General features: G+C 49.4%; 1 protein-coding gene across 2 annotated transcripts in view; it reads left to right on the forward strand.

The window, feature by feature from the left end:
* LOC134344596 (uncharacterized) overlaps positions 1-25216 on the forward strand; it is a 159271-nt gene that overhangs the window by 19275 nt on the left and 114780 nt on the right. For both annotated transcript variants that reach the window (XR_010017467.1, XM_063044680.1), the window contains exons 4-7: positions 959-1068; positions 3630-3704; positions 4997-14369; positions 16260-17348. Coding sequence is in view for 1 of the 2 variants with exons in the window: in XM_063044680.1 (XP_062900750.1) it covers positions 959-1068; positions 3630-3704; positions 4997-14369; positions 16260-17348 (10647 nt within the window). In the remaining variant the exon portion in view is untranslated. The remainder of the gene's footprint in view (positions 1-958; positions 1069-3629; positions 3705-4996; positions 14370-16259; positions 17349-25216) is intronic.

Here is a 25216-nt window from a genome sequence, read left to right on the forward strand (position 1 = left end):
AGCTGAAAAGTTTTCCATCTTGTCTGGGCATGCTTAGGCAGGGCAGGTGCTGGATAGCTGGATATAAACTTATAAAGGCTATAAATTTCTTTGACCGATTTTGGGATCAGTTATTCTGAGAAACATCTGTCTCAAATATCAAAATTCAGGAAGGCATATTTGTTGGTCTACAAATCAAAGAGGTCATCAATTACAGGCAATTTGAAGAACTTCTAGTGGGTCTGGGGAAAATCGCATGGAAGGCGTTCAAGGATGTTGTTGAAAATTTTCTGTCAACTACAGGGCACAAAACTACATGCAGCTGGTTGACAACGTGCTTCAAGTACATAAAACAATGAAGTGCAACATGTCATTAAAGATTAATTTTCTGCATTCCCATTTAGACTTCTTCCCTGCAAATCTTGGCGCTGTCAGTGACAAGCATAGTGAAAGGGTTTTTCAGGACATTGTGGTCATTGAGAAATGGTATCAGGGCAACTGGAATCCATCAATGCTGGCTGATTATTATTGGACCCAAATGAGAAGCCTCAGACACTGAGTACAAATGAAAATCATCAAAACATTTTTAGCTTAGTTGAACTATGGCAAAGCATCAGCACTGTTATGCAATTAAATGCATTATATTCAATAAAAGTTAATTTCTTCTTTCTCCAAATTCCTACGTGATACACGTAGTTTGAAATTATATTTGTGTTTAGCTTCAAGTGATCTATCAGAAACAAAAAAATTCAGAGGAAGCAACTCTTCAAAGTTTGTTGTCCAGTGTTATCGATTTTCTTTGATTTGGAATCTGCAGGAATGGGGGGGTGGGTGTAGATTGAGGGCAGGCAGAAGGGTTTGAGTTAAATGTGGTGCCAGATTCGGGGCACCTGTCCATGTGCTGTGCTGTACTGTTCTGTTTTGTGTGATGAGCGAGCTTACCTTGGTTATCACCTGCCTTTGTGCGTCTCCCTCCCAGGTGATGTGGTCCTGAGCGAAGGAGACACTGTGACATTTGGCCATCCCCAGAGTTGTCGAGTGGACCAAGGAGAGAGGGTGCGGCAGCCTAACTCCGAGTTTTACTTCATGGTAAACAAAATGTGTTTAGTTGGAACAGACTGTTGAGTGTAATGTGAGTCACTGGAACATTCCTGACAGCAGACAGAACCTCAGTCTCCGTCAATCCCATATCCTTGTAAGCTCCTTGCAAGAGCCCTAACTGAGGGCTTAAGCTAATTTGGCAGGGCGATGGGAACCAGAGTGATGGGGCAGTTAGTATACAAGCAGAGGCAGTGTGTAGTGAGACTGAGGAAGGACAGGCAGATGATGGGGCAAAATTGCAGTCAGTGGGATGAGCTGAAGTGTAACGGGGACAAAATCGAAAAAGGTGATGAATACAGGACTGAAGGTGTTATATTTGAATGTTCACAGTTTACAGACTAAGGTAAATTATCTTGGAGTGCAGTTGGAGATTGGCAGGTACAACGTGGGCATCGCTGAGTCATGGCTGAAAGGAGATCATAGCTTAATCATAAGACCATAAGAGACAGGAGCATAATTAGGCCACTCGGCCCATCGAACCTGCCATTCCATCATGGCTGATTTATTATCCCTGTCAAGTACGTACGTACGTACGTACACACACACACACACTATCTCTCTCTCTGTCTGTCTCTCTGTCTCTCTGTCTCTCTCTCTCTCTCTCCCTCCCCCCCCCATTCTTGTTTGTTTAAATAATTAATTGTGGGTTATATGTGTAAATATATGAATTGCATACATCACCACACTACCACATGATACGTGTGTGGCCTTGCTTGAAGTAAGCCCAAAGTTAGACCTGCATTCCTGGACTCCTGTATCTTCCATTAAATTAGTTTAATATTCTGAAGTTGCAAAACACCCCCTAACAACCTTTGCTTTAAATATACTCATTGATTTAACCTCCACTGCCATCTGTAGCAATGAATTCCACAGATTCACCACCTTCTGACGAGAGAAACTCCTCCTCAGCTCTGTTCTAATTGGATGCCCCTCTATACTGAGGCAGTGCCCTCTGGTCCTAGACTCCCCCACAATAGGAAACTGACCCTCCCGTGTCCGCTCTATTGAGGCTTTTCGGTATTCAATAGGTTTCAATGAGATCCCCCCACCTCAATCTTCTAAACTCCAGCAAGTACAGGACCAGAGCCATCAAGTGCTCCTCATATGTTAACCCTTTCATTCCTGGAATCATTCTCGTGAACCGCCTTTGCACTCTCTCCAATGCCAGCTCATCCTTTCCTGGATAAGGGGCACAAACTGATCATGATGTCTCACGCAGTGCTCGTGTGCTGTGTACGTTGGCATTCAGTGTCTTCTTCCATTGCCCATGGGCTGAGGAGGCAGATTATGGGCCAAAAAGTTAGAAAGGGGTTAGAGAGATAAAGGGTAAATGTGAGGAAATGGGATAGATAGACATTTTGTTTGGCATGGACTCGATGGGCTGAACGGCCTCTTTCTGTGCTGTACACTCAGTGACACTCTGATGAACCTGGCTACAATGGGTCAGGCGGTTTTAAGAACTCCTCTGCCATCAGACGGCGAGATTTTCCTCCGGGTGCTGCGGTTTCCTCCCACATTCCAATGACATGCGGTTTAGGGTAAGTGAGTTAAGGGCACACTATGTCGGTGACACTTGTGGGATGACCAGCACAACCCTCGCTGATTTGATTTGATGCATTTCACCTATGTCTTGAAGTCGTCGTCGTCGTCGTCATTACGTGCTGTGTCGTATAATGTGGGTTATCATGGCCTTTGACCATGATTGTTCTTGGCAATTCTTTTTACAGAAGTGGTTTGCCATTGCCCTCTGGGCAGTGTCTTTACAAGACGGGTGACCCCAGCCATTATCAATCCTCTTCAGAGATTGTGGGGGAGAGCCGAGCAGGTGCTACACCTTGCCCAAAAGTAACCTGCAGGCTAGTGGAGGGAAGGAGTGCCTTACACCTCCTTTGATAGAGACATATCTCCACCCTGCCACCCAATGTTTGATGTACGTGTAACAAATGAAGCTAATCAGTCAATCTGATGTCAGAAAGGTCCATAAATGTAAACCTCGTTATCCATCTTTTGCACTATTTATGTTGTAACTTGGAGTAATTTTCATGCCTTGCTGCGGCAAAACAGCAAATATCATGACGCACATCAATGATAATACACCTGACTGATTCTGAAATATTTTAATAAAGGCTCGTTGTGCCTCTATTTTCAGTACTTGAGGAAGAAAAATGACTTTAGAGACCAGACTTCAAGCAGTGGTACCTTTATTCAGCCTGACATCATGGAGAGCATGCCGAAATTTGCAAGGCTCTAAGTTACAGACTGATTTCAGCATAAGTTATCAGCCTTTGCCACTCCAGAGAAAACAGCCCAACTTTGTCCAGCCTCTCGTTATAGCCCATGCCCTCTAAACCGGGCAGCATCCTGGTTAACTTCTTTTGCATCCTCTCTAAAGCCCGACATCCTTACTGTAGTGGGGTGACCAGAACTGTACGTAACACTCCAGGTGTGGCCTGACCAGGGTTTTATAAAGCTGCAACGTAACCTCCTGACCTTTGAACTCGGTGCCTGCTGTGTACCTCCTTAACCACCCTATTGCCTTGTGTTCCCAGTTCGAGTTATGTGACTGCGAGCAGGAGCGAGGCACAGTACCCAGCTGCGAGTCCACGCCTTGCATCACGCCAACGGTAAGGAACCGAGTCCAGCTGTCGATACTTATGTTGTAGAGACAGGCCATTTGGGCCATCAGGTACATGTGGTTCCCAGCTGGCTAATTCCTCTCAGATACCATAACCTCAAGGCCACAGTTGTCTCCAGCTGTCACCTCCCAGCCCCTATAACCATCTCTATGTTTTCCTCTTCAATCTGACTGCCACTTCTCATGTAGATCCACCCTTCCCTCCCTCACCATTTACACTGGCTGTCTCCTCCCTTGTCTTTCAGTCCAGATGGAGAGTCAACTGTCCCATTTCCACCCAGAGATGCTGCCTGGCCTGCTGAACCAGGACAGAGCAAGGCAGGAGTTGACCTGACTGGATGGAAAGGGCACCTCTCTCTCCTTTCCTCGGCAATATTAGTGAACATAGAACACTACAGCACAGTCCAGGCCCTTTGGCCCACAATGTTGTGCTGACACTTTAACCTACGCCAAGGTCAATCTAACTCTCCCTCCCACATAGCCTTCATTTTTCTATCATCCATGGGCCTCTCTTAAATTCCTTACTGAATCTGCCTCTAGTATCACCCCAGCAGGGCGTTCCACGCACCCACCACTCTCTGAATTGCCTCTGACATTCCCCCTCTATACTTTCCCCCCGTCACCTTGAATTTATGCCCCCTTGTATTAAGCATTTTCACCCTGGGAAGCAGTCTCCACTCGATCTGTGTCTCTCATCTTGTACACCTCAATCGAGTCTCCTCTCGTCCTCCTTCACTCCAAAGAGAAAAGCCCGAGCTCACTCAACCTGTGCTCAGAAGACACGCTCTCTAATCCAGGCAGCATCCCGGTGAATCTCCTCTCGAAAGCTCCCACATCCTTCCTGCAGTGAGGCACCCGGAGCTGAACAGCTGCATTTTTATCATGGTGAACAGAGCCCAGTCTGGCTCAGGACACCCTTCTCTCCCGAAAGGGAGTTATGAATGAAGGGCTTGCTCTTGTAGTGAAGGCCCTTCGACCTGTCTAGTCCCATCTAGCCGCACCTGGACCAAACTTCTCTTAAGTGTTGAAATTGAACCTGCATCCACCGGCTCCACACTCTCTCCATCCTCGGAGTGAAGAATGCCCCCTCATGTTCACCGTTCATCCTTAACCAATGCCCTCTAATTCTAGTCCCACCTAACCTTAGTGGAAAAAGCCTGCTTGCGTTTACCCTATCTAAATCCCTCATAATTTTGTATACCTCTATCAAATCTACCCTCGTTCTCCTGCGCTCCAGGGAATAAAATCCTAACCTATTCAACCTGTTTTTTAATAACTCAGGTCCTGGAGTTGCAGCAACACCAGCCGTCCTTGGATGGGTGGGAGGTGCCGGCAGCTCCCTTTGGTCAGGGCAGTTCTGCAGGACGAGAAGCCAGGAGGGACTGTCACTCCACACCAGTGGCCTTGTCCTCCCAGGAGAGGAGCAGAAACGGAGCCAAAGTCAGCATGGTGGCGGCTGCTTTCTTGCCCGTGGACGGAGTCTCTCTGCGGGGTGAGGTCCATACCAGTGCCTCACCCTCTCCGAGCAGCGTGTCGGCCGGGAGCAGCACAGGGGCTGCATGGGATGAAATCCGAGAGCCTGCGCTGGAAATGGATTGGGTGCGTCCCGCGGACACTGGAGCAGAGCGTGTGACTGAAGCAACCGTGGATCGCATTGCCACTGGGAACTTTAACGAGCATCAGCGGAAGGGCGTGCAGATTCAATTCACAGAGCAAGACAGCACCCTCAGACAAGAGGCACCAGCCACTCAGAGTGCAGAGAGCTCCATGCCACCCGTCCGTGACGCTTGTGGGGACTCAGCCTTGTCCGACTGGCAAGGTCTCCTGCATCAAGAAGACTGCTGCCCTCACCTGAGCAGGGAGGGCGATCTAGTGACAGGTGTCATCTCAGGTGCTCCCCGTCGAGATTGGGAGGAGACGGCTGTGACTGACTCTTTAGCCCCCACCGTGAAAAGCGAGGGGCGGCACAATGCTGTGAGCAATCCCTCGGAGGGCACCCTCGTTGAGGGCAACTCTGCACCCAAGCATTCATTTAGTGCCCAAAGCCTAGAAGTTTTCGAAGACCCTGACAACAGACTGAGGGGTGCGTGCCAGAGCAGAGGCGTGCCCGGTGGAAACTTCCTGCCGGAAGGTGGAATTGCAGAGGGCACAGCAAGACGTCGAGAGAATGAGTGTTTGAGTGGTTACCCTCAGAAAGCACTTGTGGATCCAGCTCATGAAGATGATGCGCTCTCTCAGCCCATGGATGTCCGGTCGACTCCTCTGGAGCAACTGACCGAAGCTGGGACAACTGCAGGCGTGATCGCTGGTGGCAATGGTTCGGCCTGTGAGAGAGAGAAGCAACTGCCATCAGACAATTCCCACCAAAGCGCCATTGTTCTTAACTGTCCTGAAGCCACCCTGGGGGCAGAAACTTCTGATTCTCTGCCTGGAGATGTTTCAAGCATACCTGCAGAACAGATGGAAAAGGATGTGAGTTTGATTAACTCCGAGATGCTGAGAGGACCTGGGATCCTGATGGAGTCACAAGGTCCACACAAGTTGGAGGCTGTATCTGTGGGGCAGTCCGGGTGGGTAAAGCAAAGAAGAGAGGGATTATCCTTTATGAAGGAAATGGGAACAGCTACTGACACAGCTCGGACCAAATGTACAACACTGGACAGTTTTGTGCCAAAACCTTCCGCAACTTCCTTTGCCTCAGAGACCAAACTCGAGTCAAAGTTGCCCGTTGAATTGGCCGAGAACAATGACAGTGTTCCGGTTGCCACCCTCTCAACTTTCAGCCCTTCTGACCCGGGTGAGAACAAAAGGCTGGTGATTCCCTCCTGGAAATTGCACTCTTCACCTGTGGGACCTCAGGGAGGAGTACAGGATCAAGTCAGTACAGCCATAGATCCCACAGAAGGAGAGCACGGATGCAGGGCACATGGAGAGGAAGCCAGAGCCCTTGGGGAAAGTGAAACCCACAGGAAGCCACCAAGGCCTTCAACTGATGTCGATGTGGAGGACATGCAAGCTCAAGGCGAATTAAACCTGCTTGACCAAAGGGCCCAGGAGTTGGACACAGAGGAGTCGAAGGAGATGGAGGCGGACTCATCATGCGGCGTGGAGGCGGGTACATTGCGGGAGGCAGCAGAGTCACAGGAACTGGAGGTGGGTGCATCGTGGGGAATGGAAACAGAAACGTCACAGGAAATGGAGACCAGAGTGTCACTGGGGATTGAAATGGGTGTGTCGCGGGAACTGGAGATTGTGGAATCACAGGAAATGGAGGTGGAAATATCTCATCAGGCAGTGATCAGTGCACCACGGGAAATAGATACAGACGCATCGCGGGAGCTGGAGACGGAAAGGTCTCAGCAGATGGAGACTGGTGCATCACTGGAGATGGAGATGGGTGAAGTCCTCAAATCTGACGGTAACTTGGAAGGGACGATTCACCTGAATGCTCCTCCGGAATTGGAGGTGGCGACTCACGGGCGAGTTGAAGGTGGGGGAAGTGTAGCTGATGTTGATGTAAAGCACTGTGGCCCTAATGGGGAAGAAGATGATTCTGATGCCAAGGAGGCATCTGAGCTGATCTGCCTCTCTCTGAAAGTTGATGCTGAGGAGACTGGAGAGACCATGGACAAAAGTATGGAAGTAGACTTGGTGTCCGAATGTGCAGACAGGGATGTGGATGTGGCTAACGTCACTCCAGCAGCAGTGGCGAGGAAGGTGCCTTTGCCACGTGGGGGAGCCGTCGCCTCGGCAACCAGGTTGGACTGTGAAGTTATCAGTAAACCCATCTCACCCGAGCCTTCTGCATCTGCTGGCGAGCTTGTGGCGATACAAGAGAAAATGTTTCTCCCTGAGAGAGTGGAGACCCACTCCAAGACGGAGCTGATAAACCCTTGCGTGCAGCCCATCCACAGAGCTCCAGAAGGTGAAGACCACCTGCGGTTCCCGGTAAAAACACAGGAACTCGGGAACCTGTCCTGCAGGTCGGAGGCTTTAGGTACACCCAGTGCAGAGGTGGGCAGGAGTGCAGAGACCAGTCCGTTCTCAGTTCCTGAAGCAGGGAAAGGTGTGAGGAAGCCCGATGGCGTACTGGCACACCACCAGACCTCCACACCACCTGATCCCATCCTCTCTGAGGAGGGATCTGAGTCCCAAACATTACTGAGTCTCATCATCCCTGAGAAGGGATCTGAGACCCCCACACCACCAGATCCCACCCTCTCTGAAGGATCTGAGACCCCCACACCACTAGATCCCACCCTCTCTGAAGAGGGATCTGAGACCCCCGCATCACCGGATCCCACTCTCTCTGAGGAGGGATCTGAGACCCCCGCATCACCGGATCCCACTCTCTCTGAGGAGGGATCTGAGACCCCCACACCACCAGATCCCGCCCTCTCTGAAGAGGGATCTGAGACCCCCACACCACCAGATCCCACCCTCTCTGAAGAGGAATCTGAGACCCCCACACCACCAGATCCCACCCTCTCTGAGGAGGGATTTGAGACCCAAACATTATTGGATCCCACTTTCTCTGAGAGGGGATCTGAGATCCCCACATCACCTGATCCCACCCTCTCTGAGGAGGGGTTTGAGACCCCACCGTCACTGAGTCCTACCGCCTCTGAGAAAGAATCTGAGATCCCCACACCACCAGATCCCATCCTCTCTGAGGAGGGATCTGAGACCCCCACACCACCAGATCCCACCCTCTCTGAAGAGGGATTTGAGACCCAAACATTACTGGATCCCACCCTCTCTGAGGAGGGATCTGAGACCCCAACATCACTGAGTCCCACCACCTCTGAGAAAGAATCTGAGACCCCCAAATCGCTGAGTCCCACTGTCCCTGAGGGGGAACCTGAGACCCCCATGTCACTGGGTTCTACCACCTCTGAGGGGGGACCTGAGACCCCCACATCACCAGATCCTACTGCCCCTGAGAAGGAAGCTGACCTCCCAAAATTGCAGGATTCCTCTGTGTCAGAACAGGGATCTAATCCTCCCCTGTCACAGAATCTCATCGACTGTGAGAGAGGAACTGGACCGTTTGCCCCAGGGCGTCCCACCATCTCCAGTACCGCCACAGTGCAGGGGTCCACTGTTGCCGAAGGGGGAGCTAGCATTCCCACCCTAGGGGAACCCGTTGTCCCTGAGGGGGTAAACAATATCACAAGATCCGCGCTGGAGATCAACAGCTTCACATCACAGGGTCTCACAATTACTGAGGGAGAATCAGACATCACTGCCCCACAGGGTCCTAGTGTCACTGTGAGAGAATCAGACATCTCTGCCCCACAGGGTCCTAGTGTCACTGAGAGAGAATCAGACATCTCTGCCCCACAGGGTCCTAGTGTCACTGAGAGAGAATCAGACATCTCTGTCCCATATGGTCTTAGTGTCACTGAGAGAGAACTGGACATCACTGCCCCTCAGGGTCCTAGTGTCACGAGAGAACCGGACGTTACTGCATCTCAGGGTCCTAGTGTCACTAAGGTGGGATCAGACATCACTGCCCCACAGGGTCCTAGTGTCACTGAGGTGGGATCAGACATCTCTGCCCCACTGGGTCTTAGTGCCACTGAGAGAGAATCAGACATCTCTGCCCCACAAGGTCCTGGTGTCACTGAGAGAGGGTCAGGGATCTTTGCCCCATATGGTCCTAGTGTCATGAGAGAACTGGACATCACTGCCCCTCAGGGTCCTAGTGTCACTGAGAGAGAACTGGACATCTCTGCCCGACAGGGTCCTAGTGTCACAGAGGGGGAAATCAGAGTCTCCACATCACCTGCTGCCAATATGGAGGAACATTTTGGGAGGAAGGCCATAGTACTTTCTGGTTACAAGGGTGGAAGTGATCCTCAGTTGAACCAGACCTTGCCGGGTAGTGAAACCCTTCCTTGTGACGGCTTTCCAGTGGCCGAGAAGACGACAGTAGAGCAGAAGGTGGTGGCAGATGATCCCCACTGGCCCAGTGGCATTATTCCAGATGAGTGGCTCCTGTCTTGGGACGCACAGTTGCACTTGAGCACCCCGCCTGCAGGGGGGCTGGCGTTGAGTGAGCCTGAGAAGCATGAATCAGCTTCGAGCAAGGTGGGCGCTTCCTTGGCGGCAGGGTTGACCGACCAGCCAGGGCAGTGTGTGGCCGGCGCTGGAGAGGGAAAGCAAGTCGGAACGAATGAGTGCCAGGGATCTGGGGCTTCCCCGTTCCCATCGGGTGTCGTGGGAGCGGTGGGAGGCAGTCCAGCGGATCCTGGTGATCTCCAGAGGACTGAATCTCAAGAGGATGCAAAGGAGGAAGGAGGGAGGCCCGGGGAGCTGGAGCCAGGACTTAGTGACACAGTGATCGGGCACCTGGAATGTCACATCGTGGACCAATTGGAAGCACCTTCCACAACTGAAGTTGGAGGAGAGGATGCATTCTCTGGGATTGAACAGATGGAAGACGAGCAAAGCGGAAAGGACCACGTGTTTGGCGGCTCAGAGCATGGGTCAGTGCAGAGCAGTGTGCTGTCGTCCAGTGACCTGGCTGCCCCTGGGTGTGTGCTGAAAACAGAACTAGGCCAGGTGTGTCCCAGCGATCCACACACCCGGGAGGATAGGAGGTTCCAGCCTTCAGTTACTCATTTTGCCAGCGCTCAAAGTTCTGTGTGGGATACCAAAGAGGAGAGAAACATCTGCAAGGCATCGACTGCTACAGGAGTGAAGCTCATTCCTGGGGGCTCGGACAATCGGGGACTTGTGGACGAGAGGTACGGGGAAGCAAATGGACCTCGAGCTTCAGGACCATCACCTTCGCAGGTACAACAGGCTTGGTCATCTGGAAGACAGAAGGAGCCGCCTCACACACCACCTGACCCTGACGGTCAGCTCCAGGCCTATACCGAGGCAATGTCAGCTTCAATGTCGGGAAAACCCCAGGCAGAGGTAAAAAAGGGAGTGGACGCTGCAGAGGGGACTCTGGGTGAGAAAGGACTGTGTGTGCTGGAGGATGGCATTGGAGCTGTTAAGACACCTTCACATTACTCAGACCTTGCCCATGACACGAGAGATAGGACCCAAAGCTTGCAACTGCAGCTTACACCAGAAAAGCCAGAAGAAGACACTTCGAAAAAGTGCAGAACTCCAGATAGAGAAGGTGGGCGCATGGACACTTGTGAGGCTAGGCAGGTGGGCGAGAGAACCGACTTGGCTGGAGAAGGAAAAGAATCTTTGTTCCCTGAGGCGTCATGTCAGGCCAAATCCATGGCTGCATCTCTGGATGGTGTAGAATCAGAAACAATAAATGTGGCTCACCAAGACTGGGGCAAGAATTGGGTTGAAATTGCAAGCAGAATTGGTGTGGAGTTGGACCCTGGAGATGACTCCAGTCATGTCAAACTGAACCCAGAGTGTCCAAACCCACAGCACTCTGAGATTAAGTTGGAGGAGGAGGACTTGGCAGGCAACTGGAGGTCAAATGGCTCAAGACATCTTGGTTCTGTAGCACTAAAGAGACCTTGTGAAAGTGAGCTAGCAGATTCCAGTTCCAGTTTTGCCCCCAGTAAAAGGAAGTGCACTGATCAGCTGAAAGGGCCAGGGGAGCTCCACTCTGAGAGGAGAATAAATCTGAGTCTGCTGTCCTTCTCCAACCAGCTGAAGCAGAACCGAGCCAACTACATCGGCAGGATGGTCCGCCAGTTCTTCGCTGAGTACAGACCACCTTGGGAGCACAGGGTTCCCAAGCTCGCTGTGGTGAACCGGCAAGGTGAGGTGGCGAGAATTGTTAAAGACTTCTTCAAATCTCTCAGCGTCCAGTGCAAAGCCGAGGCGGTCGACGGGCCTCAGCACAGCATGACATCCTCCGGCAGCAGTCAGCGACACAGCCACTCAGGCTCAAAGTCAGGGGAAGACCAGATGGAAGTGTCTGAGAACCAGGAAAGGCAGCTTGAGAGGCTCTGTGAGATTGGTCCTCCTGGGCCTGCCCTTATGCATGTGACTAATGATACTAAGGCAACGGTCTCCCATCACGCGTCTGGTGGGATAAGTTGGCATGATCCTGATGCTGGAGACATGGAAATATGCCTTCTGCCAGAAGACAGTGACGTGACTCGGGAATCGGAAGCTGCCCAGGAAAATAGCTGGGGTGCAACCCCGGACCTTCTCAACCACTCTCCCCGCCTCGGTCAGAACGCATGTGGCATCACCCAGCTAGAGGAGAACTCTCCAGTTGAGGACTTAGAGACTCCCTTTTGCTCTACTCAAGGCAGAAAGATTTACACAGAGGCTCCCAGCCCACCCCAGGTAGGACCCATCGCCCTCCCTTGGTTTCCTTCCATCACTGAATCCCCCAAGGTGCCAGGGCATGACGGATGTAATCAACGCCAGAGCCTGACGCTGAAAGGGACTTCCTCTAATGTCAGTGGAACTGAGGAGATGGTTTGTGATGGAAGGGACTCTTTGTTATTGAAAGCACCTCATACACCTCTGAAGCCAAGTAGCTGCATCCTTGTAGACAATGTTGAGGAATCCTGGACAGATCGGAGTCCTTTCCGCCCAGCTGAGCGGACCGCTGACTTGACTAGGGATGATAGATCCAGTTCAGGTATGTCGGCTTGCTTACCTGCCCTGGGTCGGGACAGTCGTCCTCCCAACCTGACAGACCCCGGTCAGGTGATGGAACGTGGCAACCCTTTTCAGAGCCGTGAAGGCATGAACAGTCTTGGTGTAGTACAGCCGTCATCTCCTGGCTGCTGTAGGCTGGCTCAGTGCGACAGTGTGGATGGTCATTATGCAGCCCAGTTAGGTTGTAGCAACAATGAGACCGAATCTGACAGTACAGGAGAACCTCCTGCCCCTGACGACACTCATCTGGGTTGTAGCGATGACGAGATTGAATCTGTCAACCTGGCAGAATTGTCAGCCCTCAGTGATAATTTTCACGATCGTACCAACAATAAATTGGAAAGTGTCGATGTTGTGGAACCAGCTCTTCACCACAGGAGCCTTCAGGAAAGTGACAGTGACATCAGTCACAGTGTAGCACAACCTGGCAGCAATGCCTTGGGTTTTAGTGACAAAGAGACTGAGTCTGTTAATGCGAAAGGACAACCGGCTGATAGTGACACTGCTCTTGGTCTTAATGAAGATGAATCTGAGCTTGGTAATAGTGTAGAACCATCAGCTCTGGACAGCAGTGATCTGGGTTGTAGTGACAGTGTGCATCAACCTGATCGTGTAACAGAGTTATCAGGTCTCAGTAACAATGTCCTGGCTCTAAGTAACGATAAAATTGTAGGACCATCAGCTCATGACGACAGTGATGATGAAGTTGAACCTGTTAATATTGCAGAAACACCAGCTCTCGACAGTAATGACCTGAGTTGTTGTGACAGTGTGGTTGAACTTGTTGGTATAACAGGATCGCCAGGTCTTGATAACAACATCCTGGGTGGCAGTAATGATGAAACTCAATCTGTTATTACTGTAGAGCTCCCAGCTCTGGATAGCAGCAACCCAGGTCGTAGTGACAATCTGGTTGGATCTGTTGATGTGACAGAACCACCAGCTCTTGACAATGATCTGGATCATAGCGACGATGAAACTGAACTTGTTATTTCTGATGAGCCACAGGCTCTGGACGACAACGATCTGGGTCACGGTGACGATGAAACTGAACTTGTTATTTCTGCAGAGCCACAAGCTCTGGACAATGATCTGGATCACAGTGACGATGAAACTGAACTTGTTATTTCTGATGAGCCACAGGCTCTGGACGACAACAATCTGGGTCACAGTGACGATGAAACTGAACTTGTTATTTCTGCAGAGCCACAAGCTCTGAACGGCAGTGATCTGGGCCGTAGTGACAATGTGATTAAACCTGTTAATGTAGCGGAATCATCAGGTCTCAATGACGACGCCCTGGGTCTTAGTAATGATGAAGCTGAACTTGGTAATATTGCAGAGCCACCAGCTCTTGACGATAGCGATCTGGGTCAAGGTGAGAATGAAGCTGAACCTGTTGTTACTACAAAACCACCTGCTTGTGATAGCAATGCCCTGGGTCATCGTGATGATCAGATTGAGCCTGTTAACGTTGAACGGTTATTCCCCCACTGCAATAATCTAAGTCACAGCAACATGAAGATGGAAAGTGATGATGTCACAGAAAGGTCATCTCTCGACGTGGGTGATAACGCCTGCTCTGTCGATGTGTCAGCACTTGGCCAGGGTTCTCCAGGCAGCCTCGCAGGTGTGGGGTCAGCAGCTGCTCTCGAACGTTCAACGGAACAGCAGGGACTCTCTGACGGTCTTTCAGATGCTGGAGGTTGCATTGTGCGGAGTGTGGCCCCTGGTGACCATGCAGTACCGGGACAGAGTCACAGAAAAGGCTGGGAGCTGCCAGACTCTCACAGCCCTGACCAGGGAGGAACAATGGGCTGCAGGTCATCAAGGGAACATGAGTCTGGTGTAGAACAGTCCCCCAGCTGGCTTACCAGCCAGCCAGCCAGGCTACAGCTCAAAAACCCTTTGGGGACGACAGCTTGGAGCACCATCATGGAGGATCCAGCCTTGGCCCAGCTGAGGTGGGGAGGTGGTCTTCGTGTGGGAAGGACCAGCTCAGAGAAGGCAGCACACCTGGAGACACCTGGAGAACCTGTAGCCTGCCGAGGTAGGTTCGATATGGACTGGCGAGCACGGGGTGATTTTGTCAGTGGGTCTTGAGCCTTAGAAGCAGCTGGTGAGAGGCTGGCAGCTGTCAAAGTGGGGAAGGGTCTTAGAACTGAGGGTTGAAGACTATAAAGCATGGGAGAAGAATTAGGTCACTGGGCCCTTTGAGACTACTCTGCTAATTCATCATGGCTGATTTATTATATCACTCAACTCCATTCTCCTTTACTGCCCTTGCTAATCAAGAACCTATCAACCTATGCTTTAAATATACCCAATGACTTGGCCTCTACAGCTGTCTGTGGCAATGAATTCCACAGAGTCACCACACTCCGGCTAAAGAAATTCCTCCTCATATCTGTTCTAATGGGACATCCTTCTATTCTGAGACTGTGCCCTTTGGTCCTTGACTCCCCCACTATAGGAAACATCCTCTAAATGTCCAGTCTCTCTGTGTCATCTGGTCCCTGACTCTCCCACTATAGGAAACATCCTCTCCATTCCACTCTCTCTGTGTCCTCTGGTCCTTGACTCCCCCACTATAGGAAACATCCTCTCAATGTCCAGTCTCTCTGTGTCCTCTGGTCCTTGACTCTCCCACTATAGGAAACATCCTCTAAGTGTCCACTCTCACTGTGCCCTCTGGTCCTTGACTCTCCCACTATAGGAAACATCCTCTCAATGTCCAGTCTCTCCCTGTCCTCTGGTCCTTGACTCTCTCACTGTAGGAAACATTCTCAAAATGTCCACTCTCACTGTGCCCTCTGGTCCTTGACTCTCCCACTATAGGAAACATCCTCTCAATGTCCAGTCTCTCTGTGTCCTCTGGTCCTTGACTCTCCCACTGTAGGAAACATCCTCTCCACGTCCAGTCTCTCTGTGCCCTCTGGGCCTTGACTCTCCCACTGTAGGAAACATGCTCAAAATGTCCACTCTCACTGTGCCCTCTGGTCCTTGACTCTCCCACTATAGGAAACATCCTCTCCACGTCCAGTCTCTCTGTGCCCTCTGGGCCTTGACTCTCCCACTATAGGAAGCATCCTCTCAATGTCCACTCTCGGCCTTTCAATATTTAATAGGTTTCAGTGAGATTTCCCCCAGGCCCTCCTGATCTTCTAGACTCCAGTGAGTCCAGCCCAGAACCATCAAACACTCCTCGCACAGTAACCCTTTCATTGCCAAGTTTATTCTCATGAACATCATCTGGACTCTCTCCAAGGTCAGCACATCTTTTTTTAGATAAAGGACCCAAAACTACCCACAATACTCCAAATGCAGTCTGACCAATGCCTTATAAAGCCTCAGCAATACATCCTTGCTTTTATATTCTAGTCCTCTCAAAATGAATCTAACATTGTATTTGCCTTCCTTACTAGTAGGTTAATTGGTCAGATGGGTATAATTGGGTGGGATGGTCTCATTGGTCTGGTGAGCCTGTTAGCGTGCTGTATCTCAGTGTAGAAACTTACTGTCCTTATCTCCTCTAGTTTAGTCTAGCTCTGATAATGGAATAGTTTCCTTCTGTTTACCCTATCCAATACCCCTCATAATGTTATACCTCTTCATAAAAGTGCCCTTCACATCCTCAGAGGCCGGTGAGACTGTGGAAGGAATTACCTGCGGAAGTGGTGAACGTGGACTCATTTTCAACGTTTAGGAGAAATTGGGATGTGTACATGGATGGGAGGGGTATGGATGGCAACGGTCCCTGGTGCAGGTCGATGGGACTAGGTAGAATAACAGCTCAGCAGGGACTAGATGGGCTGAACAGCCTGTTTCTGTGCTATAGTGCTCTAGGACTCTAGTCTTTATTTCAGATTTCCAGGATCTGTGGGTTTTTGCTGCTTTCTGCCCCTTCTAATCCTGTTCCCCCGCCTTATTCCTTTCACAGAGCCTCTTGCAGCAGACGTGAAGATAGAGAGAGACGATGTTCCCGCTGAAGGGGTGGACGCTAGCCCTCTTGACCACGTCCCACCCATCAGTGCGCCAGTGACCAGGAACTATCAGTACCTCTCCCCCTCGTTGACAGAAATCCGGGCTCCTCCAGGTACCCAGGGCAGGGACCGGCCAGTTCACCCGGCCATGGACACTACTAGGCACGATGCTGGGGGTGCCAAGCAGGTTGTCCCCTGCGGCTGGCATCCTCCGTCCAGTGGTCCAGACGCTCCGGTCTGTCACCCGGCACTAGCAGCTGACCACAGCATCTTGTCATTGACCAGCAGGGGGGCTGGTGACCCAGGTGCCAGGGCGGGTATTGCCAGCACCTCACCGAGCAGTGGAATTCAGTCGAAGATGAAGCCCGTCAAAAAGGAAAGTGGGAGCGGCAGGGAGGCTGGTGACCATGCCTGTGGGCAGTGGTCAGTGTCTGGCTGCTTTACCGAGCCTCCTGCAGGCTTTGCCTCCCACTCGGGGACTCGCCCTGCTACCAACCACTGCCCCACACTGCCCGTCCCCCAGAGGGGCCTGGGGTGGTGTCCCGCCGCTGGCCATCCTGACCTGTGGCATTCCACCTCCCCTCTCACCAAGGTCCTTCGCCCCCAGAGCCCCCCCACCAGAACCAGGTGCAAGTCTGAGGCCGGCCTCCTCTCCCCTTCCCAGTCCCAGTATCCCCTGCCTCCCACAGATTGCCATGAGGGGAGGAGCCCGCGTCGGCGTCTTTCCTGTGGATTTGACGGTGACAGGTTGTTCCCGCTGGCTGAGACGGTGTGTTCTCGTGATTTGGAGGAGCGGCAGAGTTCTCAGCGGAACATCTATAACCTCTCACCCGGCCCCATGAGATCCGATGTGGCGGGGCCACCTCCCAGCCAAACAGAATTCCACCTGTCCCAGAGCGAGCGCAATCCCTGCTCTGGCCGGAATCCTGCTGGGCACGACATGGCGGCCGGAGCCAGCTGTTCAGAAGGGATTGATGAAGGTCCCCAGAGATCGGAGTTCGTGGCACACTGGGGCAGAAAGGACAAGGAAGCCTCTCAGCCTTCAGGTGAGAGCAGTGAGCAACTCCATCCTGGCAACTAGGTTCTGTGGCCAAGTAAGTTCTTACCTGTCCAGTCACAGGCAGTACCTTCTCTTCCCAAAGATTGAAAGGCCTAGATAGAGTGGACTTGGAGAGGATGTTTCCTACAGTCTAGGACCAGAGGGCTCAGCCTCAGAAGAGAGGGACGTCCCTTCAGAATAGAGATGAGGGGGAATTCATTTAGCCAAAGAGTGGTGAATCTGTGGAATTCATTGCCACGGACGGCTGTAGAGGCCAAGTCATTAAGTATATTTAACGCAGAGGTTGATAGGTTCTTGATTAATCAGGGCAAAGGTTACAGGGAGAAGGCAGGAGAATAGGGTTGAGAGGGATGATAAATCAGCCATGATGGAATAGAAAAACATAGAAAACCTACAGTACAATACAGGCCCTTTGGCCCACAATGCTGAGCTGAACATGTACTTACAAAAAAAATTACCTAGGGTGACCCATGGCCCTCTATTTTTCTGAGCTCCATGTACCTATCCAGGAGTCTCTTAAAAGACCCTATCGTATCCACCTCCACCACTGTCGCCAGCAGCCCATTCCACGCACTCACCACTCTTCGTAAAATACTTACCCTGACATCTCCTCTGTACCTTCTTCCAAGCACCTTAAATCTGTGCCGTCTTGTGCTCGCCATTTCAGCTTTGGGGTGAAAAAAGCCTCTGACTATCCACACGATCAATGCTTCTCATCATCTTATACACCTCTAACAGGTCACCTCTCATCCTCCGTCGCTCCAAGGAGAAAAGGCCAAGTTCAACCTATTCTCATAAGGCATGCTCCTCAATCCAGGCAACATCCCTGTAAGTCTCCTCTGCACCCTTTCTATAGTTTCCACATCCTTCCTGTAGTGAGGCGACCAGAACTGAGCACAGTACTCCAAGTGGGATCTGACCAGGGTCCTATATAGCTGCAACATTACCTCTCGGCTCTTAAACTCAATCCCACAATTGATGAAGGCCAATACACTGTACGCCTTCTTAACCACAGAGTCAACCTGCGCAGCTGCTTTGAGTGTCCTATGGACTCAGACCCCAAGATCCCTCTGATCCTTCATACTGTCAAGAGTCTTGCCGTTAATGCTATATTCTGCCATCATATTAGACCTACCAAAATGAACCACCTCACACTTATCTGGGTTGAACTCCATCTGCCACTTCTCAGCCCAGTTTTGCATCCTATCAATGTCCCGCTGTAACCTCTGACAGCCCTCCACACTATCCACAACACCCCCAACCTTTGTGTCATCAGCAAATTTACTAACCCATCCCTCCACTTCCTCATCCAGGTCATTTATAAAAATCATGAAGAGAAGGGTTCCCAGAACAGATCCCTGAGGCACACCACTGTCACCGACCTCCATGCAGAATATGACCCGTCTACAACCACTCTTTGCCTTCTGTGGGCAAGCCAGTTCTGGATCCACAAAGCAAAGTCTCCTTAGATCCCATGCCTCCTTACTTTCTCAATAAGCCTTGCATGGGGTTCCTGAATCGCTGATTGTATGCCTTCAGGTTTCTGTATCTCCTTCCTGACAGTATCAGTGTAACGAGGGCTTGTCCTGGGTGGTGGGGGTCCTTAATGATGGACGCCGCCTTCCTGAAACACCGCTCCTTGAAGATGTCTTGGATACTAAGGAATCTAGTACCGAAGATGGAGCTGACTAATTTTACAGCTTTCGGCATCTTCGATCTTGTGCAGTAGCCTCCAGTCCCCAGACAGTGATGCAGCCAGCCAAAGTGCTCATACTCTCCGTGGTACATCTGTAGAAATTTTCGAGTGTTTTAGGTGACAAACCAAATCTCCTGAAACTCCAAATGAAATGTCGATCAGATATCAGCGGAGAAATGGAAGGTGATGTTTAACCCGACCAAAAGTGGAGAGTTTCACCTTAGTAGGTCAAATATAAAGAGACAGTACACTGTTAAGGGCAAGACCCTTAACGGTGTTGATAAGTGCAGGGATCTTGGGGTCCAAGTTTATCGTTCCCTGAAAGTGATTACACAGGTTGATGGGGTGGTTAAGATTCTTGCCTTTATTAGTTAAGGCACTGAGTTCAAAGGTCAGGAAGTTATGTTGTGGCTTTATGAAACTCTAGTTAGGCCACATCTGAAATATTGCACACAGTTGTGGTCTGGCTGTTTTGAGGCTGCTTGTAAGGAGAGAAATCTCACGGCTGCATACTTTGAACTTTGAACCCCGCTATAGGAAGGATGTCGAGGCTTTGGAGAGGGTGCAGAAGAGGTTTACCAGGATTCTGCCTGAATTGGAGAGTATGTGCTATAACGAGAGGTTGAACAAACTTGTGTTGTTTTCTCTGGAGCTGTGGTAGCTCTATATAGACCTGATAGAGGTTTATAAGATTATGAGAGACATAGTATAGACAGACAGTATCTTTTTCCCAGGGTTGAAATATCTAATATTGGAGGGCATACATTTCAGGTGAGGGGGGTAATTTCAAAGGAGATATGAGAGGCAAGTTATTTTTCCACAGAGAGCTGTGGGTACCTGGAATGTCCTGCCTGGGGTGGTGGTAGAGGCAGAAACTTTAGAGACTTAAGAGACTTTTAGATAGACACATGAATATGATAAAATGGAAGGATATGGATATTGTGTAGGCAGAGTGGATTAATTGTCCATTTGATTACAAATTCAATTGGTTCAGCACAACTTTGTGGGCCCAAGGGCCTCTTCCTGTGCTGTACTGCTCTACGTTCCCACCAGAAGCATGGCGAGATTTCCTCTCTGCTTTCCTGGAAAAAGTGTAGAACGAGCTGTCAGAAGAAGTGATGGATGCAAATTTTATTGCAACATTTAGATCTTAATGATCTGGATGATGGGGTGGTAAATTGGATGAGTAAGTATGCAGCTGATACTAAGATAGGTGGAGTTGTGGATAATGAAGTAGGTTTTCAAAGCTTGCAGAGAGATTTAGGACGGTTAGAAGAGTGGGCTGAAAGATGGCAGATGGAGTTTAATGCTGATAAATGTGAGGTGCTACATTTTGTTAGGACTAATCAAAATAAGACATACATGGTAAATGGTAGGGCATTGAAGAATGCAGTAGAACAGAGGGATCTAGGAATAATGGTGCATAGTTCCCTGAAGGTAGAATCTCATGTGGATAGGGTGGTGAAGAAAGATTTTGGTATGCTGGCCTTTATAAATCAGAGCATTGAATATAGGAGTTGGGATGTAATGTTGAAATTGTACAAGGCGTTGGTGAGGCCAAATTTGGGGTATTGTGTATAGTTTTGGTCTCCAAATGATAGGAAAGATGTCAACAAAATAGAGAGAGTACAGAGAAGATTTACAAGAATGTTACCTGGGTTTCATCACCTAAGTTACAGAGAAAGGTTGAACAAGTTGGGTCTTTATTCTTTGGAACGTAGAAGGTTGGGGGGGAATTTAAAATTATGAGGGGGATTGATAGAGTTGACGTGGATAGGCTTTTTCCATTGAGAGTGGGAGAGATTCAAACAAGAGGACATGAGTTGTGAGTTAAAGGGCAAAAGTTTAGGGGTAACATGAGGGGGAACTTCTTTACTCAGAGAGTGGTAGCTGTGTGGAACAAGCTTCCAGCAGAAGTGGTTGAGGCAGGTTCGATGTTGTCGTTTAAAGTTAAATTGGACAGCTATATGGACAGGAAAGGAATGGAGGGTTATGGGCTGAGTGCAGGTCGGTGGGACTAGGTGAGAGTAAGAGTTCGGCACGGACTAGAAGGGCCAAGATGGCCTGTTTCCATGCTGTAATTGTTATATGATTATAAGTAGAGTGGTGCTAGAAAGTTTGTGAACCCTGTAGAATTTTCTCTGTTTCTGCATAAATATGACCTAAAATGTGATCAGACCTTCACGTAAGTTCTAAAACTAGATAAAAAGAATCTGATTAAATAAATAACACAGAAAACAGTATACTTGTTCATTTATTTATTGAGAAAATGATGCAGTAGTACATGTATTTGTTGGAAAAAGTATGTGAACCTTTGCTTTCAGTAACTGGTGTGACCCCCTTGTAGAGCAATAACTTCAACCAAACATTTCCTGTAACTGTTGATCATTGGCTTGGAGAAATTTTAAGCCATTCCTCTTTACAAAACCGCATTAACTCTGGGATGTTGGTGGGCTTCTTTGCATGAACTGTTTGCTTCAGGTCCTTCCACAGCATATCTATAAGATTAAGGTCAGGACTTTGACTCAACCATTCCAAAACACAAACTTTCTTCTTTTTAAACCATTCTGTTGTTGATTTACTTTTATCTTTCCAATCAATGTCTTGTTGCAAGCTGTCCAGGCCCTGAGGCAGCAAAGCAGATCCAAACCATGATGCTCCTTCCACCATGCTTCACAGTTGGGATAAGGTTTTGGCATTTGTGTGCAGTGTCCTTTTTCCTCCAAACACAGCAACGTGCAATTCTGCCAAAAAGTTCAACTTTTGTCTCATCGGTCCACAGAACATTGTCCCAGAAGTGTTGTAGAACATCCAGGTGGTCATTTGGAAACTTGAGACATGCAGCATTGTCTTTTTTTTTTGGAGAGCAGTGGTTTCCTCCGTGGTGTCCTTCCATGAACATCATTCTCGTTCAGTGTTTTTCTTCTCGTTGACACGTGAACCAAAACGTTAGCAAATTCTAGAGGTTTCTGCAGGTCTTTTGCTGTTACCCTTGGGCTCTTTTTTACCCCCTTCAGCATTCATTGCACATTGTGCTCTTGATGTGACCTTTGCAGGATGGCCCACTCTGAGGGAGAGTAGCAACAGTACTGAAGTTCCTCCATTTTGTAGGTAATTTCTCTTACTGTGGACTTATGAACACTCACGTCTTTAGAAATACTTTTATATCCTTTTCCAGCTTAATGGTTCTCTACTATTCTTCTTCTACAGTTTTTTTTAAAGTTGTTTTACGTAGTCTAGTGTAGCCTTGTGTTGTCTCACACAGACTAGTGTAGTTTTGTGTTGTTTCATGTAACACCAGGGTCCTGGAGGAACATTGTTTTGTTTTTACTGTGTACTGTACCAGCAGCTTATGGTCGAAATGACAATAAACTTGACTTGACTACAATTCTTCTTCTAAGGTCCTCTGAAAGTTGTTTTGGTCGAGGCATTGTGCACATAAACGAATCTTTCTTTGTCTTTTTTGTAGGGCAGGGCACCTCTACAACCCACACCTCCAATCTCATCTCATTGATTGGCACGCCTGACTCCAAATAGCTTTTGTAGAAAGCATTACCCCAGAGGTTCACATACTTTTTCCAACGGATACATGTAATATTGGAAACAACAGGAATTCTGCAGGTGCTGGAAATTCAATCAACTCACATCAAAGTTGCTGGTGAATGCAACAAGCCAGGCAGCATCTCTAGCAAGAGGTACAGTAAGAGATTTCTTACTAACTCTTCCTTCAGTTAGTCCTGACGAAGGGTCTCGGCCTGAAACGTCGACTGTACCTCTTCCTAGAGATGCTGCCTGGCCTGCTGCGTTCACCAGCAACTTTGATGTGTGTTACATGTAATATTGGATCATTTTGCTCAATAAATGAATGAACAAGTATAATGTTTTTGTGTTATTTATTTAATTTTGTTCTCTTTATCTAGTTTTAGGACTTGCATGAAGATATGATCACATTTTAGGTCACATTTATGCAGAATTAGAGAAAATTCTACAGGGTTCACAAACTTTCTCGCACCACTATATATATAAGACATATCATTAAGTCTGTTCCACCATTCCATCATGGCTGATTTATTATCTCTTTCTATCCCATTCTCCTGCCTTCTCCCTGTAACCTTTGACGCTGTAAATATTCCCATTGACTTGGCCTCCACAGCCGTCAGGGGCAATGAATTCCACAGATTCACCATTCTCTGGCTAGAGAAATTCCTCCTCATCTCTGTTCGGAAGGGACATCCTTCTATTCTGAGGTGCCCCCTGGTCCATAGAAAACATGCTCTCCACATCCACTCTGTCTGGGCCTTTCAATATTCGATTGAGAAGTTTGGATAGGTACATGGATGAGAGCTGTATGAATGGCTATGGCTTGGGAGTAGGTCGATGGGAGTAGGCAGAATAATAGTCCAGCGCAGACTAGATGGGCTGAAGGGCCTGTTTCTGTGCTGTAGTGTGCTGACTTCATGACACGTGTGGGCTGCCCCCAACACATCCTCGTGTAAGGGGTTTCTTCTTTTATGTTACTGCGTATGTTAATCAAAATGGCTTCTTTGTTATGTTAAATGCTGAGAAGGTTCTCTCGCTGCAGTTTGTTTGGGTTATATTATTGATAAGAGAGCGTATGAACCAATGGGCGTTCATACCAATGGATGTCCAGTCCCTATATACTTCCATCCCCCATCAGGAAGGTCTCAAAGCTCTACGCTTCTTTTTGGATTCCAGACCTAATCAGTTCCCCTCTACCACCACTCTGCTCCGTCTAGCAGAATTAGTCCTTACTCTTAATAATTTCTCCTTTTGCTCCTCCCATTTCCTCCAAACTAAAGGTGTAGCTATGGGCACCCGTATGGGTCCTAGCTATGCCTGCCTTTTTGTCGGGTTTGTGGAACAATCTATGTTCCGTGCCTATTCTGGTATCTGTCCCCCACTTTTCCTTCGCTACATCGACGACTGCATTGGCGCTGCTTCCTGCACGCATGCAGAACTCGTTGACTTTATTAACTTTGCCTCCAACTTTCACCCTGCTCTCAAGTTTACCTGGTCCATTTCCGACACCTCCCTCCCCTTTCTAGATCTTTCTGTCTCTGTCTCTGGAGACAGCTTATCCACTGATGTCTACTATAAGCCTACTGACTCTCACAGCTATCTGGACTATTCCTCTTCTCACCCTGTCTCTTGCAAAAACGCCATCCCCTTCTCACAATTCCTCCGTCTCCGCCGCATCTGCTCTCAGGATGAGGCTTTTCATTCTAGGACGAGGGAGATGTCTTCATTTTTTAAAGAAAGGGGCTTCCCTTCCTCCACTATCAACTCTGCTCTTAAACGCATCTCCCCCATTTCACGTACATCTGCTCTCACTCCATCCTCCCACCACCCCACTAGGAATAGGGTTCCCCTGGTCCTCACCTACCACCCCACCAGCCTCCGGGTCCAACATATTATTCTCCGTAACTTCCGCCACCTCCAACGGGATCCCACCACTAAGCATATCTTTCCCTCCCCCCCTCTCTCTGCATTCCGCAGGGATCGCTCCCTACACAACTCCCTTGTCCATTCGTCCCCCCCATCCCTCCCCACTGATCTCCCTCCTGGCACTTATCCGTGTAAGCGGAACAAGTGCTACACATGCCCTTACACTTCCTCCCTTACCACCATTCAGGGCCCCAAACAGTCCTTCCAGGTGAGGCATCACTTCGCCTGTGAGTCGACTGGGGTGATATACTGCGTCCGGTGCTCCCGATGTGGCCTTTTATATATTGGTGAGACCCGACGCAGACTGGGAGACCGCTTTGCTGAACATCCACGCTCTGTCCGCCAGAGAAAGCAGGATCTCCCAGTGGCCACACATTTTAATTCCACATCCCATTCCCATTCTGACATGTCTATCCACGGCCTCCTCTACTGTAAAGATGAAGCCACACTCAGGTTGGAGGAACAACACCTTATATTCCGTATGGGTAGCCTCCAACCTGATGGCATGAACATTGACTTCTCTAACTTCCGCTAAGGCCCCATCTCCCCCTCGTACCCCATCTGTTACTCTTTTTTATGCACACATTCTTTCTCTCACTCTCCGTTTTCTCCCTCTGTCCCTCTGAATATACCTCTTGCCCATCCTCTGGGTCACCCCCCCCCGTCTTTCTTCCCGGACCTCCTGTCCCATG

Source organism: Mobula hypostoma, chromosome 3 (genome assembly GCF_963921235.1).
Source record: "Mobula hypostoma chromosome 3, sMobHyp1.1, whole genome shotgun sequence".
Taxonomy (NCBI): domain Eukaryota; kingdom Metazoa; phylum Chordata; class Chondrichthyes; order Myliobatiformes; family Myliobatidae; genus Mobula; species Mobula hypostoma.